At 34.6% G+C, this 22,738-nt stretch overlaps 2 protein-coding genes and 1 long non-coding RNA gene across 3 annotated transcripts; all 3 read right to left on the reverse strand.

Moving 5' to 3' along the window:
- Positions 1-4,978: 4,978 nt before the first annotated feature.
- LOC105762885 (uncharacterized) lies at positions 4,979-6,140 on the reverse strand. Its single transcript, XM_012580838.2, has one exon. It carries the CDS (start codon positions 5,679-5,681, stop codon positions 5,355-5,357), a length of 327 nt encoding a protein of 108 aa, XP_012436292.1. The 5' UTR covers positions 5,682-6,140; the 3' UTR covers positions 4,979-5,354.
- A 110-nt stretch (positions 6,141-6,250) lies between these two features.
- Positions 6,251-12,371, reverse strand: LOC105762882 (coatomer subunit alpha-1). The gene is made up of 4 exons (XM_012580832.2): positions 12,224-12,371; positions 11,883-12,130; positions 9,939-10,433; positions 6,251-9,679 (listed from the first exon to the last, which is right to left on the reverse strand). The coding sequence occupies exons 2-4, from the start codon at positions 12,088-12,090 to the stop codon at positions 6,726-6,728; spliced, it is 3,657 nt and encodes a 1,218-aa protein (XP_012436286.1). The 5' UTR covers positions 12,091-12,130; positions 12,224-12,371; the 3' UTR covers positions 6,251-6,725.
- An 8,001-nt stretch (positions 12,372-20,372) lies between these two features.
- On the reverse strand, positions 20,373-21,532 carry LOC105762886 (uncharacterized). Its single transcript, XR_001124042.2, has 3 exons — positions 20,972-21,532; positions 20,776-20,844; positions 20,373-20,685 (listed from the first exon to the last, which is right to left on the reverse strand). It is a non-coding gene; the product is annotated as an uncharacterized LOC105762886 (long non-coding RNA).
- Positions 21,533-22,738: the final 1,206 nt, after the last annotated feature.

Consider the following 22,738-nt stretch of genomic DNA (forward strand, 5'->3'; position numbering starts at 1 on the left):
TATACTAAAGACCCACTTTTAAATATTAAAACATATTTCAAGAAGTTCTTCCTTACATTTCAAGCAAAACTAATTATTAATGTTTTTGCATCAATTTAAACTATTTAATTTTAATTAAATTATTTTAAATAAATATAATCACAAATTAGCCTTAAAATGATTGCTTTTACTTAACTAACATCTTCAATTTCGATTAGCATGATTGAATCAAAAGTAAATCTGAATGCAACCAAAATAACTTTCAAAGCATTTAAATCGGATCGGTATTCGTATTAATTCGATTAGTTTAATCTGTTTATCCGGTCTGATTAAGTATTTTTTTAAAAATAACTTTCTCTAAATCAGTTGAAATTGGATAAATTGATGAGAAGGGATAGAAATTGAGTGGTAAAAACAGAGAAGTTGATTGAATGTAGGAATACCTGCAGAAATGATGAAGAAAGAGGTGGTTGCTAGTATCTACAACAATTTTCATTGTTCCTCGTAATTTCCGTAAGTTTGGAAATTAAGAATCCCCAACCAACTTTTTCATCCCAATTTCAAAGACGAAACCTATCATTTATTGCTGGATTTAATTCCTAAAAAAACACCCAACCAAACAACAGCTGGAGCCTAATACCTGCCAAGCAGCCACATCTGCTTCCATTAGCAACACTCAGCAGAGATTACAAAAGAAAGGAGGTGCCACGCGGGCACACAAGTCTACTACTTCTCAATATAATTATTTGTTTGCTTTGACTAATAAACTTGGAACATATAAATACATAATAATAATATTCTTAATATAATAATAAATCAAATTAATCTAATAAATTTTTTAAAATAAGATATTTTTCAGAAATAACGAAAACGCTTTTCGCTGGAAGCATTTTCCCTAACCATCATCCCACTCAACAACTATTTAAATATTTGTTAAAATCCACCGTTGATGGCTCTTTTTTTCCTATATAAACTCATCCGATTCTTTTACTTTTTCAATTCAATCTCAACAATCTCTTTCAAATTTCTTTCAATTCCATCTTAATTTCTCACTTAATTTTTATTTCTCTCTCAACTCTCTTTTTTATTATTATTAAAATTGTATTAAATTTTTTAAAATTATTTTTCTATTACAATTTGTTTCATGTTTTTCGAAATTACTAATGGCAAAATCTCTAATCCGTTTTGATGACAAACACATTTCGATCGATCAATTGCAAATGGTAATAATTTTTTATTATATTTAATCTAATTTAATTTAAATATTTTCTTGTTATACTAGAATTTAATATTTTGTATTTTTTTATATGTAGTCTGAAGATCGAATTTTAGAGACATACATTTGTAATCTACTCGCTTCTCCATAGTCTTTAATCGAATCATACTTGAGAGATGTGGAATTTTTACACGTGGCCTGCATGGGTAGGGGGTGTAAATTGGACCCCACACTTGTAAGCGCGTTGGTGGAAAGGTGGAGACCCGAGGTGCACACATTCCATCTTCCATACGGTGAGTGTGCTATCACTCTCGAAGACGTACAGTTACAGCTTGGGTTACCGGTGGATGGGCCGTTAGTGATTGAGTTAGTTGTCGCAGTTGATTGGAAAGATGTATGCGAGTAACTTTTGGAGAGGGTTCCAGAAACAATTTATGGAGCCCTAATAGATATGAATTGATTAAAAAGAAAATTTTGTGGGCTCAATGCGGAATTGAGTAAAGTCCAAAGAGAATAACACATTTGGGCGTGTATCCTTATGATTATTGTGGGTTTCCTAATGTCCAATAAATCACGAAATCTTGTCCATTTAAGGTGACTGCTAAAACTCGTAGACTTTATAGAAGTGGGCAAACTCAGTTGGGGGTCAGCTGTGTTGGTGACATTGCATCGGGAGATGTGTTGGGCGACGGAACTACATAAAATTAAAATTAGTAGTTGCATGCTACTATTGCAATCATGGCGTGGTACCGACTTCTATTTTTACGTTCTCGAGCGGACTACCCTTATACATTCCCACTTATAACAAGGTAAAATTCATTAGATAATATATTTATCATAATAAAATTATTTAAATTTTAAATTATTATGTTAACATATTATTTCAATTGGTGAAACCATGGGATGAGTTACATGGGACTACTAGAGGAGCTTCAAGATATATGACTTTTGTTAGATCAACTATCAGAAACGGATGTATGTGTTTTTTAAATTTGAATTATATAATATTAACGTAGTTTATTTAAAAATTAATAGTATATATATAACTAAAATTTTTATTATTTTAATATAGTTTAAATGGATGGCATACTCCAATTCGAAAATTCAAGAATGTACCACTTCTGAATTCTTGGTAAATCCTAAAATCTGACACGTGAAAGTGTCATTGGTGGTGTACGCTATGGTGGAGATGCACGAGTCAGATAGAGTTATGCAATAGGTCGGGTTTAGGCAAACGATTCTGCCAGTACCCTAAGACATCAAAATTTGCACCATATCGACTTGCGGGGAAGAATGGATGAGCATTGGCTTATATTCCACGCGAAATATATCAACCTTTGGAATAATAGGTGCGAGTTTTTACCTACTCGCGAAACCATTATCGCTCCGGAGTTAGCCTGCGATTTAGAGTGCATGCCATGGTTTAGACACCATGGCAAGTCAAATCTACTTGCAGAAGAAGCGGGGGAAGACAATGTAATGCGAGGAGGCCATGACGGACGCCTAGGCATTTAAGGTCTGGAGTAGCTACCGAAGCGGGTCCATCATCCACACTTACACAAGAATCGACACCGATGGCCGCACCACCCCCCGGCCAGTATGGCTTGACTTAATCTAATGCTTTCACTAACCCCATCATTTTTACACAAGCACCACATCTTGCACCATATTTTTCTATTTCTACATCGATGTTAGATTTTTTTTGGACCACCGTCTTTGACATATTACATGCTGATGATATCTACGTTGCAGGTGACGATAATTCCAATGACGATGTATAGGTCGTTTATGTTTGAGGCATCGACTGGAAGTCTGATTGTTCTGCCATTGGTGTATGGGACATAATATAGTTATACGCCTACGTCGATGGTGTCACAAACACTTTCAGGATCATTGTTCTACCAAGTTGGACCATCTTCGCAACCACCTATTCCTAGAACGGAGGATACATTATGACAACTGACAAGCACCCCACAATCAACCACAGATGAAGGCGAAGAAGATGAGAGGCCGAGACCATAACCTCTACTTGAGTGTAGATGTAATGATGACGGCGAGGAGGTCAATACACAACTTGAACCAAGAAGAACTCCGCATGTAACCCTAGAATTGGTGATCCACTAGTAATATGCATCTGCACATCACCTCCAACCCCTTTGTGCCTCTAATATCGAAAGCATCATATCTAACGGGGTCGATCGAAGCACAAAATTGATATTTAAGTGACGATACTCTCATCTGGTTGGATTCGACGATTTTTTGCCTAATTCTTCCACGCAGCTCCGATAATTGTATGTTCGGGTTAAAAGTCAAATGCATTATGTTCTTTGATAAAAAAAACGACCTCATTCTCGATGTTACGCACTTCACATAATAAGTAATAACATTAATTCATCCACTCATTTTCAACGAAATAACATGCTTCACATGTTCAAAACTAAAACATTATGCAGAAAAATAGTGTTGTAATTAAATATGAACAACAAAAATTGATCCTTACTTAATGCAAATTGTGTGGTAGCTCCAAATTATGCCTTATGAAACGCCTTGTGAACTTCCTCTTCTTCTAATTCTTCTTACAATTTTGTTTGCTTGTAAATGTCTTTTGCCACTCAATACTGAAAGTCATCCTTTTATAAAGCCGAGGTGAATGGCAATTGATTCAAAAAAATTTCTCGGGTGAGTGGGGAGTTGAAAGTGCTAGAGAGAACACTCCACGTAGGACGCATTTTCAATGCACTATCAGAAAAAAGCACTAAAAGTGAGTCCAATTGGATGCGTTTTTAGCTGACATGGCATGAAAACGCGTCCAGCTAGACGTACTTTTCGTGTTTTTTTTCTTGACAATGCACTGAAAGCACGTCTTACGTGAAGCGTTTTTCCTTTAGCACTTTCATCTCTCTACTTTTTCCCACTCACCCATAAGATATTCTAGGATTCTCAGGATATATTTTCTGAAGAAATCTAATTGACCTCAACCTCTAGTAAAAAAATGCACTGAAAGTCTAAAAATAATGCATTGAAAAATCTGGTCGACCTCAACCTCTCGTAAAAAAAATTGAACAAAACTCAATTGCATTAAAAAAATTAAAAAAAATTACAAACTAAGAGTTAATCAAATCGAGTAGTTTGAGTTTTGATTATGAATCGAATTGAATTTTATAATTTGAATATATGATTGGTATAAATACAAAGATTGTAAATATTAAATTAAATAATTATTAATTTTACATCTCAAAAAATTATAAAAAAACTAAAGAATATATAAAAAAAACTTAAAAAAACCTCAAAACCTTACACAACTTTAAATCCATAAAACCTGAAATTCACAAATTCTTAACCCTACTTAAAAAAATTAAAATCTTAACCTTTAAAATTACTTCCGATTAAAATATTTTCGTTATTTTGACTTAATTTCGTAATTTTTCAGAATGACAACCTAATTCAATAAATTTAAAAACGATATTTAAAAAAAAAAATCAGTGGCATATATGAGAGGTAAAGGGAAGATACTTCAGAGATTGTGAAAACCAAGGAAAAATAAATGCTGAGCAGCTGTATGTGTACTCCTCATTTCCTCGAACGTTTACGTAATGAATGAAACATTAACACGCCAAAGGTTCTGCAAAATTCTGTCCCTCCACTCACACTCACACTCACTCACTCACCCACTGCTAAGATTATGTACTTTATTTGTAAATCCAATAAACTTAAATTGAATTTCAAAACCATTTTAATAATCATATATTAATTTCATTTGAAAAAAAATGAAATGATAGATGATATAATAATTGGGATAAAGCATCGTTTCAAAGGTTGGGATTGACGGAGAATACATTAGGCCCATACCGTACACACATATTCCAAACCACCAGTTAGATATTTTCAGACCCCTTTCTTCACAAATATCAAACATCAAATTAATGTAAACCTAATGGTTAAGCAGTCCAAACTAGAGAGCAATTACAAGTAAAGTCAAATGAAGATGGCCCATGGCAATGGCATGAATCACCTCCAGTCCAGTCCAGAGATGCTGGTTTTTTGTTCTCTAGAAACTATGCTTGAATCCAAGGCCATGCTTCCCATAAACACACCCGGGTTTCATATACAAAAAGGGTGACATTTTGGAAGTGTGCATCTTGGCAAATACCCTCTTCCCTCATTTCCTCATCCTTTGCCTTCCCAGTTTCCCACTGAATGCTCGTGGCACCAACTCATCATCCAAACCATCATCACCATCATCCACATCCTGCTCACCATCCCCATCACAGGCATAGCCTTGAATCAGGTGAGGGGTGAGGGTGTCCTTTGGAGAGGAAGAAAGGGAAGCATCATCAGAGACAGAGATAACATCACCAGAATCATCATCATAATCAGAGGAGTTGACGAATTCCCAGTAAGAAAGATGGTCTTCTTTTCCCAAGAGAATCATTTCTGGGTCATTTTCCTTGGTTGAAAAGAAGTCAACCTCACAATTGGTTTGCATCTCTTTTTCACTGGTTTTTGTTATTGATATTTGATGGGAGGGAGGGAGGAAAGGAGAGAAGTCTGAAAAAGTTCTCTTAAAGCAAGCAAATGGAGAGACGTTAGCGGATCATGTCTCTCACTTCGTCTTGGATTGGACCACGTTTTCTCAACTAATAACCATCTACCACGTCCTTTAACCCTATACCTACCTCCCACCTATTCATTTGTTTTTTCGGCCGGAACTAACATCTACAAAATAATTCGAATGTGATTTGTAGAGGGATGGTTCTTTCTTCAATATCAAAATCAAAAAGGGTCTAAGTTTTATTTAAATTTCAGGATTGGTCAGAGGCAATTTTACAATAATCTACCTATGCCACCATGACTTGATTCCTCTGTACTGAAGTTGGGTTTCATCTAATCTCATTGGTTTTTAGAAGAACTTTTTATCTAGAGTTTATTAATTAATGTATTTGATTTAATAGGTTTGAAGTGCGAATGATTGGAAGTTGAAGTGCTAGAACTCGAATTAAGGAGATTGTGAAATGAAAACATTTGAATGACGGTAACCAAGACAAGTATCACAACTTAAAAGCAACCAATCAAACCATTGCTGATCCATCATATTATTCATGGCCTACTCTTTATGTGCAGAGAAATACTCAAATCAATGGGAACCCAAAAAGGAATCAGAGGAAATGTAAAGCGAATTACATTGAAATGAAAAGTCTCGCCTATCAACCATTGTCTGTTTTAACAAGGGCCCTCTCTCACTATTCTTGCCCATCAAAGATTAACAAGAATAGCCTAAATCAAAATTCCCTGTTTTTTATTATTATTATTATTATTATTATTATTATTATTATTATATCTTAATTTCAAAACCAAAACAAAAAAATAAAAATAAAAATTGATGGTGCAAAGAATTTGAACCCATATCAAATTTTCTTCACGCTTCTTACCTTTTACCTGCAGAGAAGAATCAATCGACATGCCTGGTTTTGTTGGGACAGCGAGTGAGGTAGAGGAAGCCTGAAACAAGACTCAGACAAAAGTAGCGCAATCATCGAATTTGATTGCGAATTTGTGAAGGAGAACAGAGCAGTCCTGATGCATCTGCCCCGACAACAGCGATATCACATACAGCACACAATTGCCCATCCTGGCTAGGGACGAAGCGAGCAGTGCAATATGGGCAGGATACATCCTTCTGTCCTCGGTAAATTGGCACATAAGTTGCCCCACAAGTCACGAATGGGTTTCTGAAGTCATAGTTCAGCTGAGAGGCATCTGTCATCTTCCTCTCTGCGGCTTGGAGCACTTGTCTTGCTGTCTTTGCTTGATTCTCATTTGTGGGGTTTGTTTCTAGTAGTCGCCGGGCAAAGTTACCTGCTGTAGCAAGGTTCTTAGCCTTATAGCAGATGGTCATTGCATTCAGCAGAGCAAGTCTGAGGTGAGGCAGTTGAAGGTTGCAGTGGGTGAAGTAGGCAGCAAGCTCCTGCTGGCGTACTGGATTGTCTTTCATCTCTCTTCGCTTCAGCTCCATCTGCAGACCAAGTACATACTCCTTGGCAATAATAATTAACTCCTTGACTTCATCAACTTCCCTCCCTGACTCCACAACAATCAATGGAACCGTATGAAGAATGCTGAGGAAGAGCCGAAGAGCATCAGTGAATTTTCCAGCTGTTGTGGACTTGTACCCAGCCTTCAGCTTATCATTCAACTGAGAAAAATTGAATACAAGGGATGGTGGACACCTAACATTAGGAGCAGCAGACTCACTCCATCCCCTCTCAACTGCCAGGGGCACCACTGGAGCAGATGTTAATGCATGAAGATAGCTATGACTGCCAGTGTAAAGATCAAGAAACATGGATTTCAAAGGAGCAAAGTTCCTTATGCCGAGTTGCCTGCTCAGCAAACGCATTGCTGCGTCAAAATTGCCAGCTGCTACATGTTCAGCAGCAAGAGATGACCTCTGAATCCAAATCTGACTTACAGGCATACCAGGAGTTGGTGCCACAAAAATAGAAGAACGAGCATTGCCGGAAACCTTAGGGGTTTCTACCTCAGCGGGGAGTTCTAAATCTTCAAGGTCCCATCCACCCTCTTCATTTTCTTCGGCCACTTCCCCATCCTCCAAAATGGCACTAACGTCCCCAATCCGCAAGCCATCAACCACATCAAGATCTTCACCCCAGTCACCTTCTGCACCCTCCTCCTCTTCATCCACAGCACCCCTGCCACCATCAAATCCACCATCAAATATGCCTTTCATGACTCTCAGAAGGGGCCAATCACCACCACACATAACAGGGGTTGGAGGAATCAATAACGAAGGTTCTTTACCCTCTGGCAAAGGAGGGACATCATCTCCCAACTCAGCTGCTAACCTTTCAGCAACATCCTGTAGACCATGGACAGATGCTGTAATATAAGCAAGAGGTAAGTGACCAGCATTCTCCAAGATCTTAACTCGTTCCTGTATATCACCAAGGTACAAAGCATTGTGAAACTGACCCATAACATCATTCTTAACTTCTGCAATTTTCAGCATCTTGGATAACTTTTCCAGGTTACCATTTACGAGATAAAGAAAAGACAATCTCTCAAAGTTCTTAGTCCTCTGGTAGGCATATTCCACAATAGCAGCATTGCCTTGGCGAAGGGCCTCCACACCCAACCTATACCAATGATCTTTGTCATCAATCTCCTTAGCTGATGCGACAGCAATTTGAATGTTCCCACTCTCTAAAGCCAAATTAAAGCGTGTTTTCTCATCTTTGACAAAATGGAGTGCCACTTCAGGGAACCCCTTCTGTTGCAGATAAGCAATCATGGCCTCACCACAGAGCTGGGAGTTTCTTATCATATTCATAACATGATCATATCGCTTCCGAAGCAGAGAGAGCTTGAAAATGTATTCTGTAGCATCAATAACGACACTCTTATTCTTCCCATCACGATCCAGGCAAAATATAGTATTGCCTGAAACCTTAGTTATGTATATAGGAACCTCAAGCGTACGGATTATTCCACTATCTCCATTGGGAAGGCAATATTTTATATGGTTTAAGGTGGTGTAAATAAAAACACCATTCTCATCCCAGGCTCCACTTTTAACACGTATTGTCTCATGAAGAGTGCACTTATGCACAAGCTTCTTGTTAGTAATGATAATGGAATGCTTGCTGAGCAAAGCAACACTTTCCATGTCATTAGACCAAACAACATATTTCACAAAAGGGGTTTGAAGGTCACCAAGGACAAGCCTTTGCTGGAGATCAAATATGACAACTCTATCCTCTGACCTACACAACAAGCTACCTGTTCCAGCATAAAAAATTGCATCCGTAGGTACCGGGAGGCCACTCTTTTTCACCACTTCATTTTTAAGATTCTTGACTAGAACTTGGTTGTTGCCTTTGTCAAGCACAGCAAACCGGTTCCGTGCCACAAATATAGCAGAACTACCAACACCTTTCCTTGCCTCCAGCGAACCGTCACCCCTACCAAAGCTGTCTTTTGGTATCACATACAACTCATACAATCCTCCATCCACATCTGAGCAGATAAGGACAGCATTTTCTGTAGGACTATAAGACAGAGTTCTTGGACTTTGATTCAGACTTGTGGAACCAGGACGTCGAATTGGAATTACCTGTGCCTCTCTTTGAGTTGGAAAGTCAAAATTCCTTAAAAACCTATCCTTGGCATAAAACAGAGAATCCCCACTCACTGCAAACGCAGGACGCTCTCTCTCTAGCTTAAATACAATCATGCCACTGTCATGTCCAGCTGCCAAAATATTCATCTCAGGATGAACAGCAAGAATCCAGAATCTGTCATGTTCTCGACGGAAAGTTTGAAGTCCAGTTCGCTTTGTTACATCCCATACACGAATGCTTTTATCCTCAGAGTTAGATACAATGATGTCTTGTTTGGCATGGAACATAACACATGACACGTTATTCACGTGCCCTCTCAAGGTATCCACCTCCCAAGCCTTTGTATCTGCAAACAAATAAATAGTTTACTAGCTGCACACCGACTCAGTGGTCTAAACTCCAGCTGCACAAAGTAAAATGGAGAAGTTGCAAAAATATCATGGCCCATGTAAAATACATCAAACTTCAGAAAAGAAAATAATTAGGTAAGTTCCTTATGAAGATTTTAATTTGGCAACAAGTGTACTTAACTAAAAAAATTTAATCAAGTTTTGTAGCCAATGCAATATAAGTGGGAGAAGAATGAACCATTTTACTATAATTACCATTCATACGCCACAACTTAACTTGGCGATCATCTGCTCCAGAGACTATTAAAGGTAAGGTGGGATGAAATGCAGCCCAATTCACACCTCGGTCATGACCTTCCAACACATACTTAACAACTGCATCAACACCACCAAAAAGATCTGTGTTCATATGACTCAACCTTAAGATATCATCTGCTGGAGAAGCCGTCTTCTTTTTCAAGGAACCAATATCCCAAACTCGAACAGTCTGATCAAGGGAGGCTGACACAACCAGGTCTTCTTTAGGATGGAATGAGGCACACATAACATAATGATTATGACCAGTCAACACAGAGATACAAGTTCGTGACTGCCAGTTCCATATGCGAATAGTCTGATCATCACTAGCACTCACAATCCATGGATGCTCATGATGAAATTGCACAGTACGAATGTAATCCAGATGTCCAAGAAGGGTGAAGAGACATCTATGTAACTTGTAATTCCAGACCTTTATCTTGTAGTCATCCCCTGAACAAAAAAGCACAGATTTTCATATAATTTGTATTGACAAGTAACCTATGCTTTGTAAAACACAACCATAGCACAAACTGAAAATTCTTGAAACCAATAAAAACTTCAAATTCAGACCTTCATCGCCCATGTTTTTTGTGTTCTAAAAGTTTTCAGATTAATCTCAACGGCATTCCTTTCCTATAATAAATTTACTGACACAGAAATTTAACATCTAAGGTGCAAGGTCGACAAGTATGTTATTCGTCTTGGTTTAAACATTTAAAAACAGCTATAAAGTTATTTCAAGACTGTGTTCACTGTCATCCAAAAGAAATGAATATTTGTTGAATTCATAACTTGTTCTTTCATAATTTTTATTTGTAAAAATCTGGTGTATTACTGGTCATAAAACCTTATCAAATAAGACCATTTATGTTTTCTTAATCCTAATGACAAAAAAGAAAAAGACCAGAAAACTCTAATGATATAATCACTAAGGTAAGTGAAATGAAAATCTCATTAAATGAAATTAAATTGTTGTGATATTTTACACATTCCAATGTGTTTGCACTCAGAAGTTCTAATAGTATTAGAAATTCAAAATTTAAATCATTTCCCAATTATTGGTACTCAAACTTCAAATTTTAAGCATCTATTCTAATTCTTCAAACCTTTTATTATAATAATTTACCTTAAAAAATGCATCTAACAGAACAAAAGAAAATTACTCATTCACCAAATCATAGGTTGAGTTGAGACACTCTTATACAGAAATGACTCGCTGCATTAACTGCTGGGATGTTAAGAGTCACCTATGTTGGCAGACTTCAGAAAGTGCACCCTGTTCAGCAAGCAGAGCTATTGGTTCCATATCTTGTTCTTTCAGTTAGGATGATAAATGAGATAAACCAGCCTAGCGCGTTCCTGTGGAAGGGACAAGAAGGAAATGCCGAGGGAGCCAAGGTGGGATTGGACACAGTTGGCCGTCCCAAAAGTGAAGGAAATTTGGGACCTGAAATTTTGAGGTTTTGGAATGTTACCTGTATCTTAAGGCACAGTTAGTCTCTCATTTGCAGATCAGGCTCTGTTTGGGTGGGTTAGGTGTATGCTTAACAGCATAAAAGCAAGAAATTTTGGAATATCTCCATCCCAGATTCCAATAATTGGCATCAGAGAAAGCCCTTGAATTTAATATAGGGTAAACTGGCAGGTCTCCAATGTCTACTGGGATGTGCATATTAAGAAGGTGTAAACCAAGTCCAACTATATGAAATCTCTAAAGAGTAAATCTAGATCCAGCATTATTATAAACATCGTGTTTCTCAAGTGTTATATAGAATTGAAGCTAATAATTCCGAATTAAGTAGCACATTTCACAAATTCACATCGAAATCCATGGATCAGTAAAATAATCAAGGAAATTTATTAAGCGGATATAAAATTGAGATGAAATGAAATCTGAACCTCCAGAGACAAACAAAGGCTGGGACATGTGGAAATGGACGCCACGAACAGGGCCATCGTGTTCCTCGAATCGATCAATCAGAGTCCCCATTCGATAGTCCCATAATTGGATAACACCACTATGGAGACTGGCTAAGATCCAAGGCCTCTTAGTATGGAAACTCAGTCCCTTCACTCTATTACTCTTCGTCTCAAACTTGGTCAACATCTTTTTTTCTTTCTTTCTTTCTCTCAAACCACCCAATTCCCTGCAAAACGCGAACCAAATCCTACGTCTAATAAGCTAGCGAACAGGGGGGGCCGAATTTGGGAATTCGATCAAAGAGATGAGAAGAAATTACCTTAGATCTGCTTCACCATCTAAAATTCAGAAGCAAAAGAAGAAGAAAAAAAATCTTTCAGATAGTTTTGGATTTTCCTTCGGATTGTAAATGTTCAATCAGTCACCTCAATTAAATATTTTTTGAAATATTAATACGTTAACACTCATTTGGGTGGTCAATGTAATAGAAGCTTATTTACTATATTCCTATTTATAACTTATGATTTTCATTTTCTTTTCAAATTATTTTTATAAAATCACGTGCTAAAATCTTACCCTTGTTTTCTATTAAATAAATTTAAATAAAAGCATTTTATAAAATAAAATCCAAACAAGCTTTGACATATAATTTTATAGGAATAATATATATAAAGATATTGAAATTATTTTTATTAAAAATATAGAGATCAAATAAAACATATTAATTAAAAATAGAATTGTAATTTCATTTTGGAGACACAAAATTAAAGAAAGTGAAAACTCTTGTATTACAATTTATCACCTCAACAAGTGTAAAAAATTTCCCCAATTTGACAAAAGTATGGATGACATCATGATAAGTTTAATTTCCAATTCTATTCTTTATTTAAAATAAATCCATTTTCATCTTCTTCTTTTTTATTTTGACTTAAGTTGAACTAATTATTATATTTGTCTACGTGGCAGTGCATGTTTATTTCTTACGTGGATTTATTCTAATGCATGTGTACGTAGTAAAATGGTATCATCCCACATAGACCAATTACTTACTCCACATTATCTAATCTAGGTTTAAGGATTACATTATTATAAAATGTGTTAGTTTTGATGTCCCAAGTAGTATTTAACAACCAACTTTTATAACAACATACCTGTCATTATGTATACAGTAACGGAATCAAACGTCGTTATGTAAAATTGCAACATTTGCAACAACTTTTAGATGTCATTGTTAAATTTGATTTTTAGGTTACTAATCTCAATGATAAGATTTTTTTTGTTGTGAATTTTATTTTTAATTATAGACGTAACAATAAATAAAATTGTTGTTAAATATTATAACATTAGCAACAATGGTAAGATCGTTAATTATAAATAAACCACTTTGGGGTTGTTGTTTTTCTCTCTTTAGCGGTCTCTTTCTAGCAAATAAAAATTGTTGTTCCACTCCTCTAATCAGAATTTAATTGTGTCATTTTTAAATGCATTCGATTCCCTTCATCCGACAAATCGAAAGTAGTTAACAGGTAGCGTAAGTGCGACACCTAGTGAGATTTAGTGTCGTATTAATTTTGTTTAAAGATGTTGATTTGAACGATTATTCTAAGTATTTTTAATTATTTTAGCTATTGATATTTTTTATATAAAATTGATCGTAGGTGCTGATTGTAACATCCTGAATCAACATTAAAGTCGGAACCCATTCGCACTCTCGCTTGGCATTATTTCAATATCAGCGTTCATTTAAGGTTTAAGGTGCAGAAGTGTGGATTTTAACAGAGTAGTGCTGCGAGTTGTGAAAAGGGGTGGGTCCCAAATTTAAATAATTGATTTCAATACGTTAAATTAACTATTAAATTGGTAATTTATGCTTACTGGTCAGGCATGGTCGAGTGGCCAAATAAGCAAATTAAACGATGTCGAACAAGGTATGTAATCTACAATTAACCTACTGATGAGCCATATGAAATTTGACATGTCTGATTAATTGATTGCATGCCTAATATTGATGTACATTGTATTCACATGTTATGGATTACTACTATTTATTGAGTGTTTTTATGGCATGTGAGTCATTGAGTCACTGATTAATTGCATATCAACTATGCTTGATTATGATGCTCATTGTATGTATATTGCATACTATTGATTCCACGGTTACCGATTGACTGAAAGCATGGAATTCATGTACTGAAACTATTACCGTAAGCATGTTGAGCATGCCATTGTATTGAATATGTTACCGTAAACATATAAAACATGCCATTGTACCAAAACTGAACTGAAAGCATGATTTTGCTCAATGATTGTATGTCATGTTACTTATGCATGAGGTGGGTTATTGTGATTAACGAAAGAGTTCCGTGGAGTGTCGATGGTAGTTCATGTCCACAATATTATTGTCAATGCACTGCACTGAGATACCAAGGAGATTAGCAATTTTATCACATTATTGGTAACTTGTATGCGTTACTGGTGGCTTGTCCACACTATTGGCAGTTTAACTGCAATTACCGTTTTTGGTGGCTTGTCCACGATACTAACAGCTTGTTTGCATATTTATTAGCAGTTTATCTGCACTACTGTATTGGGGGTTTACCGACATCGAGCTTCAGCTCGTATTGTTTGGTGTTCGGCAAACGAGTTCTAGGGAACTCGTGGTGTATAGCGGATGGATAGGTAGGAACCTTTTTGCATTGCATCACGCTTATGACATGTTCACATATATATTGAAATATGTTATATATTGTACCGTAATAGAATTATTGATTGTTATCTGTATGACTGCTTGAATGATTGAATTATATTTACTCACACTGAGCTATTTGAAGGTCACCCGCTAATCTTAACATCTCAGGTAATGCTCGAGAATAGGATCGAACCCAGCATGCGAAAATTACATGGACTTAGGGTTATTTTGGTTTTAATAATTATTAACAAGTATTTATCTAGTTTTGGGCTGTAAATTATTATTTTGGATTGTGGTTTGTGGTTTTTGGTTTGGGTTATATGCATGCATTATTTAGACATAGTAATTATAAATGTTAACTGGTAAATGCATTTTACGTGACTTCATTAAAATCTGGCATGAACAATGATTTTCTGCTGCACTGAAAGTCAACGTATTTTTGCAATGCAAAGTGACGAACGAAATGTTTTCTAAAAAAATATCGCTATTAATAATAAAACGAATCTTAACTATAAATGGTTTGTTAAATCAATATTTTCAAGCTGACTCAAGGATCAAACCGTGGTTTTTCTTAAACGAGTCGAATTAGAGTTTTTCTTTGGTTTCTAGGTTAACTTAGCCATTTCGTTGGCTAATGTAGTCTTCATAATTTGGTCGTAACGTCTAAGCCAGGCTGGGGAGATTACACCTTTGTATAGAAATTTTGGCATGTTGAAATTGCATTTTTCTGCATTTTTAGTGCAAAGTATTGGTGCATGTTCATGAGGTATCAATACCCCTCCCCGTAAAATGATCAATTGTTCATGAAGTATTAATACCTGTGGGGAAGGTATCAATACCTATAGCCCTTGAGCAGATTTAAGTTCCTAGGTGCATATAGGGGTGTAGAACAAGGTCATACTTATGCATATATTTATGGGGGTATCTTAGGCTATATTCTCTATGAAATTGAAAATACTTTGTATTTTAGTGATCTTTATTGAAAATTATTTGACTTTTTAAAAACATATGAGGCTTAAAAATATGATCATTTGAATTTCTTGAAATTAAGGCCATAAGATCATTTGAACACCCTTATTTTATCTCTTAAACCTTGTGCAAAATTTTCAAGATTATCAAAAATGATTTTTATCTTATTTTGAACCTCTGATGATCATTTTGCAAAATATAAAGCTTTTAAACTCTCTTTTAAGCTTTGATTACCCCCATCACCTTAAGTTTTGTATAAGGTGCTTGTACATACTTTAGCAATAGTATATTGTCGTAGGATTAAACTTATGATAAGAATTAGCCTTTAGGACTAGCCTTAAGATTAAACTTAGGACTAGTCTTAGAATTAGGTATAGAATTAAGCTTAAGATTAAACCTAAGACTAGTACTCAATATTTTGGTATTAACTTAAGCTTAGGACTTAGGATTTCTTTCAATGGTATCTTGCATTAATTTGATATATCATTAGACATCATTTTGCCATGACATATTTACTTAATCTTTCATTTGCTATAAATTTATATGAATATGTCATGATCACCTTTACCACATCACACTCACATTGGTATCCATTGTATACTCTCATTGCTCTATTATTGTATGGATGTCATTGACATGTCTTATGTTTTATAGAACTTTTATTTGATATTAAGCATGGCGATAATGTGTGAATATGCTTAATTGAATGAATTGCTTTTTTTGCTTATATGCTTTGTTCATTCAATAACGTATACTTTGCATATTTGTTTCTCCTTTTTGCTCTTCATGTTGATATCATTGTAGTTTTGATGGTTTTTGTATTCAAATTTTGATACATTTTTCTTTCCATGCCTTATTTCTTTAATAACAATTGGTATCTAGAAAATGAGAAAAAGTTTTGAGAATATGCATCCAATAAGGGGTACTAGAGATCGAAATTGTATGTGACTTTATTGAATCATTCTTTGTATGCAATATTATAGAATGATGCATTTGTCCTATTTCTTTATTACAATTGGTATTTTTTAATTATGAATTAGCAACTTCTCTTAGACATGTCTTTAGATGAACAGTTATACAAGTAGGACTTACTTGCATAAACTTTAAAACATTGCATAAAGTGTTCTTTACAAATTAATTTTAAGTATGTTTCTTTGGTATACCATTTTTTAAGTTTATTGTTTGATTGTGAGAATGCAATTTAATGTTATTTACATGATTCATTGTACTATTGCATCAATCTTTTTCTCCATAAGCTTTTATTTTCAAAATGTCATAACATTTTATATCTTTTAGTTCAATTTAACATATCTTTTTATATACAAAAAAGGGAAATAACATGAAATTTGTTCATACATATGTTTTGAATGTCTATATTTTGATGTGTATGCAAATGGTTATGTTCATACATGTATGCTTATTGATACATTGTTTAAATTCATAACATTTATAAAGTCTTGAATTTATTCATTGTCTTTCATGTATGTTTTATTGTCATATTTATTGTTGAAACTCAATATTTGTTAAAGTTTTGCCTAAGTGTCTGCTTTTAAAAATTTTCAAAGTAATGTTTTATTAAGGGGAAGTTTTGTAATGACCCGATTTTCATTGATGTCAGAAAAGTCGATTCCAAGATCCGAATTTATTAAACCGAGCTGTCTAAATATTTTTTATCGATCAGTCACAAAGCGACGAAAATTGGAAAATAGAAATATTAGTAATAAAATTATTTAGTAATTAATTAAATAGAATATTAAAAATAGGGTAGGGACTAAGTTGAAAATTATTCAAACTAGTGAAATAAGGTTTGGAAATTCAATTAGGTCCTTAAAGTGCAATTATACCAAGGGTTTAAAAGTAATTAGACCCTATTTAGTTAATTATGTATGTTATAGTGGGGGGAGAATGAATGTTTATTATCATCTTTTTCCTCTTCGTGACCAAACGAGGCAAAATGAAGAAAGAAAAAAATAAGTGATCAATTCTTGATGGCCGGTCAAAATTCCATAAAGTGAGAAAGCTTCTTTTATAAATTTTTATGAATTATTGATCTAGAAAGTTTGTACTAATCAACCCATTGATTAGTTTTTAATAATTGTTAGAGAAATCTTAATGTAAGTGAGTTTAGAAACATGAAACCATGATAGATTGAACTTGATTATGTGAAAATTATAAAATGGATTAAATGGGTTAGCTTGAAATGTTGTTAAATTAAGCTTAAAGCTTAGCGGCTATGTTTAAACTATTAGGGACCTAATTGTAAGGGGTAAGAAATTTGAGGGTTGATAGTGAATAATGATAGATTAAGGTCTCTGTCGTATTCTTACGAAGTCAGATTTAAATTCGATCAAGTAAATTATAAAATACGAAAATTTTGGATATTGGTGAAATAAGAAACATAATTAAAAAGTCAACGTTTGACAACTTGAACGAGATTGAAAACGATGTCACAATGTCGTGGGACAACGACAAGACTAAAACGGACAACGAACAACAAATCTGATTTGTGCTAAACTTAATATTTCTTTGACGCGTAATTCTATGATATAGAATACTTTATAAAATTGACAATGCTTAAGGGCAAGTACTAGTATGATATGTCATGGTGAGTTGATTACATAGAGGAAATGATAGATTTATTTTTATATGATTGGCTTGAACTGGTTATGGACACCAGATGCTAAGTTTGGTAAGTGGGTGATCATGTTTGATGCATATGAGTTTGGTTATAAGTAGACCTGTCCATGGGCCGGGCCGGGCCCACAAAAATATTTCAGCCTGTTTACTAGGTCCGGGCCCGGCCCGGCCCGAAATATGGGCCTGAGATTTTGCCCAGTCCCGGCCCGTTTTTAATTAAAATTAAAATTAAAATTATTTTTTAATAAAATTAAAACTAATTGTTATTAAAATTAATTGTTAGTAAAATTATCAAATTATTAATTGTTAATTGTATTAATTGTTGTAATAAAATCTAACATTTGATTAGTAAATTTATCAAATTATTAATTGTATTAATTGTTGTAACAAAATCTAACATTTGATTAGTAAAACAAACTTGATGTTTTATTATTATTATTTTGTAACACTAGTCAAGGAAATGAAAGTAAATAAACTTAAAATAAAAACTATTATATTTTAAAATAAAAATATATATATTTAATATTTTTGGGCGGGCGGGCCAAAAGAATCTTGCCGAGGTCTGCCCATTTTTTTAACGGCCTAAAATTTTGCCCAAGCCCATATTTGGGCCTATATTTTTACCCAAACCCTCCCATATTTCGGGCGGGCCGCCCGGCCCATGGACAGGTCTAGTTATAAGGGTTATTCATCCAAATTTAAAGGCTCGTCCGGAATTTGTGAGGGTTTAGATAAAGATATTAAGCCTGAAAATTGGGTTTAGACAAAAAATTTTAGGCCCATTTAAAATATGTTCAAGCCCTAGCCCGACCTATTTTTAAATTTGTAATACTTTATATTATGTTACTTTTATATATTATGTAATTTATAACAAGTAAAAAATAAATTTATACTAAATATATAATACTACTCTAATGTAAAAAAATAAAATAGTGTTAATATGAATATATAAAAAATTTTAATAAATAAAAAATATATTAAAATATTAAATATTAAATTAAAATAATATAAATATTTTAAAAAAAATAATATGAGTGGGCTTAAATGGTCGTAGGTTAATCTTTTACAAATATAAGTGGGCTTGGACAAAATTTTAAGCTCATATTTATGGCTGGGTAAGGCTTGGGTAAACATAAAATATGTTAATATTATGCTTAGGCCCGATCTACATCTAGTCCGGCCCATGAACACCTCCAGTTATAAGTTAGCATAAGCTAAGTATGTAATTGGTTGAAAGTTGTTATAACACCCCACACTCAACTTAGACATTTTGGTCAAATTTTGAGGAATTGCATAAACTTGTTTAAACTCAAAAATTGATTTCAAAATTGTATGTTTCGTCAACATCACTTTTAGCAAATCGTTTTCCACTTTTTAGGAAAATACTCATTAAAACTATTTATTTATTTCAGAAAAACACTTAAATGATTACTTTATTTTGCAGCGGTAATTTCTAAGTTATTAAATTCAAAAATCATGACTTAATTTGTAAAAACATATGATTTTGCAATTTAAAATAGTAATTACTAAATCCAACCAAAAACAAACCAAAACGAAAATAAAGTCCAAAATAATTTACAATCCGAAAAGTCCAAAAAGTCCATTAAAAAGGCAAAGTCTTTTAATAACCATGTTATTATCGAGAATTCGGTCTGAGCTCCCTCACGCCGTCCGGGTGAGCTAACAAGCTCAATGTGTAACTCAACCCAAACAAACAGGATAAAACAAATATAGTCACAGTACAGATTTAGACACAGTTACTGATGTAGATACAGATTCAGATGCAGATACAGAAATAGATCCTACCCCCATCCGCTACACACCATCTTCGCTCATCCCTACACACCAATTAGGGTAATGAAATACCCATCCAATCTCACACACCAATAAGTGAGCATATGTCACTTTTCTGAATAATGCAGTCAAGCTGACAGAAATAATGCAGTAAACTGCCAAAATTACATAAGTGTGGTCAAGCCACCAGAACAGGTATGTTGTTAAAACCACCAAATAAGGCAGATCATTAAACTATCACGCTTCCTCCGTCACATCATTACCCCACCCCAATGCACATGCAAACACTAATCAAATAACAAATGCATATATATCATACATGCTATACATATCAGAACATCCTGTCATGCTTTCAGGATTTGGAATAACACAAGTAGAATATCATATTTCACAATTTAATGACAAACAAAACACATTACAGAACTTACGAAGTGGCTAACCTTAAATCACACTTCGAATACAATACTAACTAAATTTACAGAAAATGGGCTCACACGCTCATATAGCCCACACGGCCTAACTAGCCCAACTCGAGTGGTCGACACAGCCCACTTAACTCAACTCACATGGCCCACACAGCTGTGTGGCATCAACAGTAAATTTTTGGCATCGTGTCGTTCGTTGTTTTTCGATATTTTTATTACACACCTGATCATTTTTCGATACCCTCACCACAACCGTAATTCCAGGACCTAAATCCAAGTCACTAATTCGATCACAAGTGCTAAACATTTGGCGTAAACAAACGAATCAACCCATAATCAGAAACATTAATCACTTACCCAACAGAATAGCAGCCCAATAAATTCTCTAATTCGCTAGAGACAATTCAGGCGTCTCCCGATCTTCTCCTATCAGTACATTAAAAAGATCATACTAGAACCCTTCAACCACTTGAAAGATTATTCCAATACCTTATGAAACTTAACGACAAGAAACAGAAATACTACAACACTAATAGAAAAGCCATACTCTTACCCGGTGATTTTACCACACACGAACACACCAGCTCCAGGACAAACACCAACCACCGAAGTTGGGACAGTAAAGAAAATAATGAGCAAGAAAGAAGAGAAAAATTGGAAAAAAACTGAGAAAGAAATCAAAGAGAATTTACTAGTAAGCTATCATGAAAACAAAACAAATGAGAAAATGGAAAATGGGGAAGCTAGACTTGAGGTGGGGAGTGGGAGAGAAACGTGGGAGAACTTTAGGGAGAATACTTCTCTAAAAAAAATTTTAAAAGAATAAATATGAATAAGATAAAATCTTATTAAATCCCACTAAGGCTGATCAAAATTCGAATCTAACCCAACCACATCCACATGGACGGCATAGTGTATGGAAATAAAAATATTTCCACTTTGCACACATAAGAATTCAAACACTAGATCTTTAGATAAGTTAAAGCCTTACTACTAAATCAGCAAGCTCATTCTTGTCTTTAATTGAGCGAAAATAATATATAAACTTAATATCCAAAGTTAGGGGTTGAGACAAAAATAATAAAAATTTAAGTAAAAGAATTCAAACCTAAAACCTCACACACACAAGCACGACACTTAACCGCTAAACTAAATTAATTCACTTAACAAATTTTAACAATTCAAAAACTAAAATCTTGGGGTGTTACAGTTGTATCTTTGGAAATGCTCATTTTAGGCAATTTGATCTGTTGGTCTCGAGCCACTTTGGTCATGTCTCAAGACCTCAAGCACAAAAATACCATTTCAAGTGTATTTGGTAATGGTCTCGAGACACGCTGGACATGTCTCGAGACAATAGCTAGGGATGTTAGTGGTGCGGGTTTCGATAAGCATATTTAAAAAATAAACATTTATAAAAATTTAATTTAATAATTATCTTAATAGTATTTTATTAATTTAATAGTATTTAATTTTTGCACTTGTGTTGCATTTGAAGACATTTATGATGTATTTGAGACATTGTTTGTATTTAGATATTATGTAAGGACTTTATTTTCTGAATTTTTTAAACTCATGTTGAAGTTATATTTTATTTAACAATTAAAGGGTCGACTTGTTTTTTTTTTTAAATGGTGACAGTTGGAATAATGTCACATATGTGGTGAGAGTCTAGAGGACAGGTATTTCATACTTTTTCATAAAAAATTTGGTTTATATTTATTTAACTGATATTTATAAATATATCATATGAAGTGGATCGCGAGGCGGGTATAGCAAGGATTAGGTGGATCTAGGGACCCACGTGGGTGGTGGGGTGAGGATAGTTTTTAGTCTTGCGGGTCGTGGGGCGGGGATGGTTTTGGATTTTGTACCCACAGTGGGTCGCGGGACAGGGATGGGGATGAAAATTCTTGGTGGGGATGGGTGCAGAGGGAGCACCCCCCACACCCACCTCGCCCATTTGACATCCCTAACAATAGCTATTAAGTCTCAGGACAAGAACCCCTTAGTCTCAAGATACCTAATCATCAATTCTAAAAGTCCAAAACAGGGGAAAGTCTGTCTCAAGACATGACCCTCAATATCTCGAGACCTCTAGTTAAGTTTTGATGGATTAGTTGGAATCAAGTACTGACAAATGTATTCGATCTTGAGTAACCTTGAAACATGTAAAACGAAGTCGAACATCTCAAATGTATGTATGTGAATATGAATGACTATTAATTTCTATTAATTTGAATTGTATAAAAAATTTATATTAAACTTGATGTAATTATATTGAAGTAGTTTGAGTTGCCCCAACAACCTAACGTGATGT

The sequence above is a fragment of the Gossypium raimondii genome, chromosome 12, assembly GCF_025698545.1.
Source record: "Gossypium raimondii isolate GPD5lz chromosome 12, ASM2569854v1, whole genome shotgun sequence".
In the NCBI taxonomy this organism is placed as follows: domain Eukaryota; kingdom Viridiplantae; phylum Streptophyta; class Magnoliopsida; order Malvales; family Malvaceae; genus Gossypium; species Gossypium raimondii.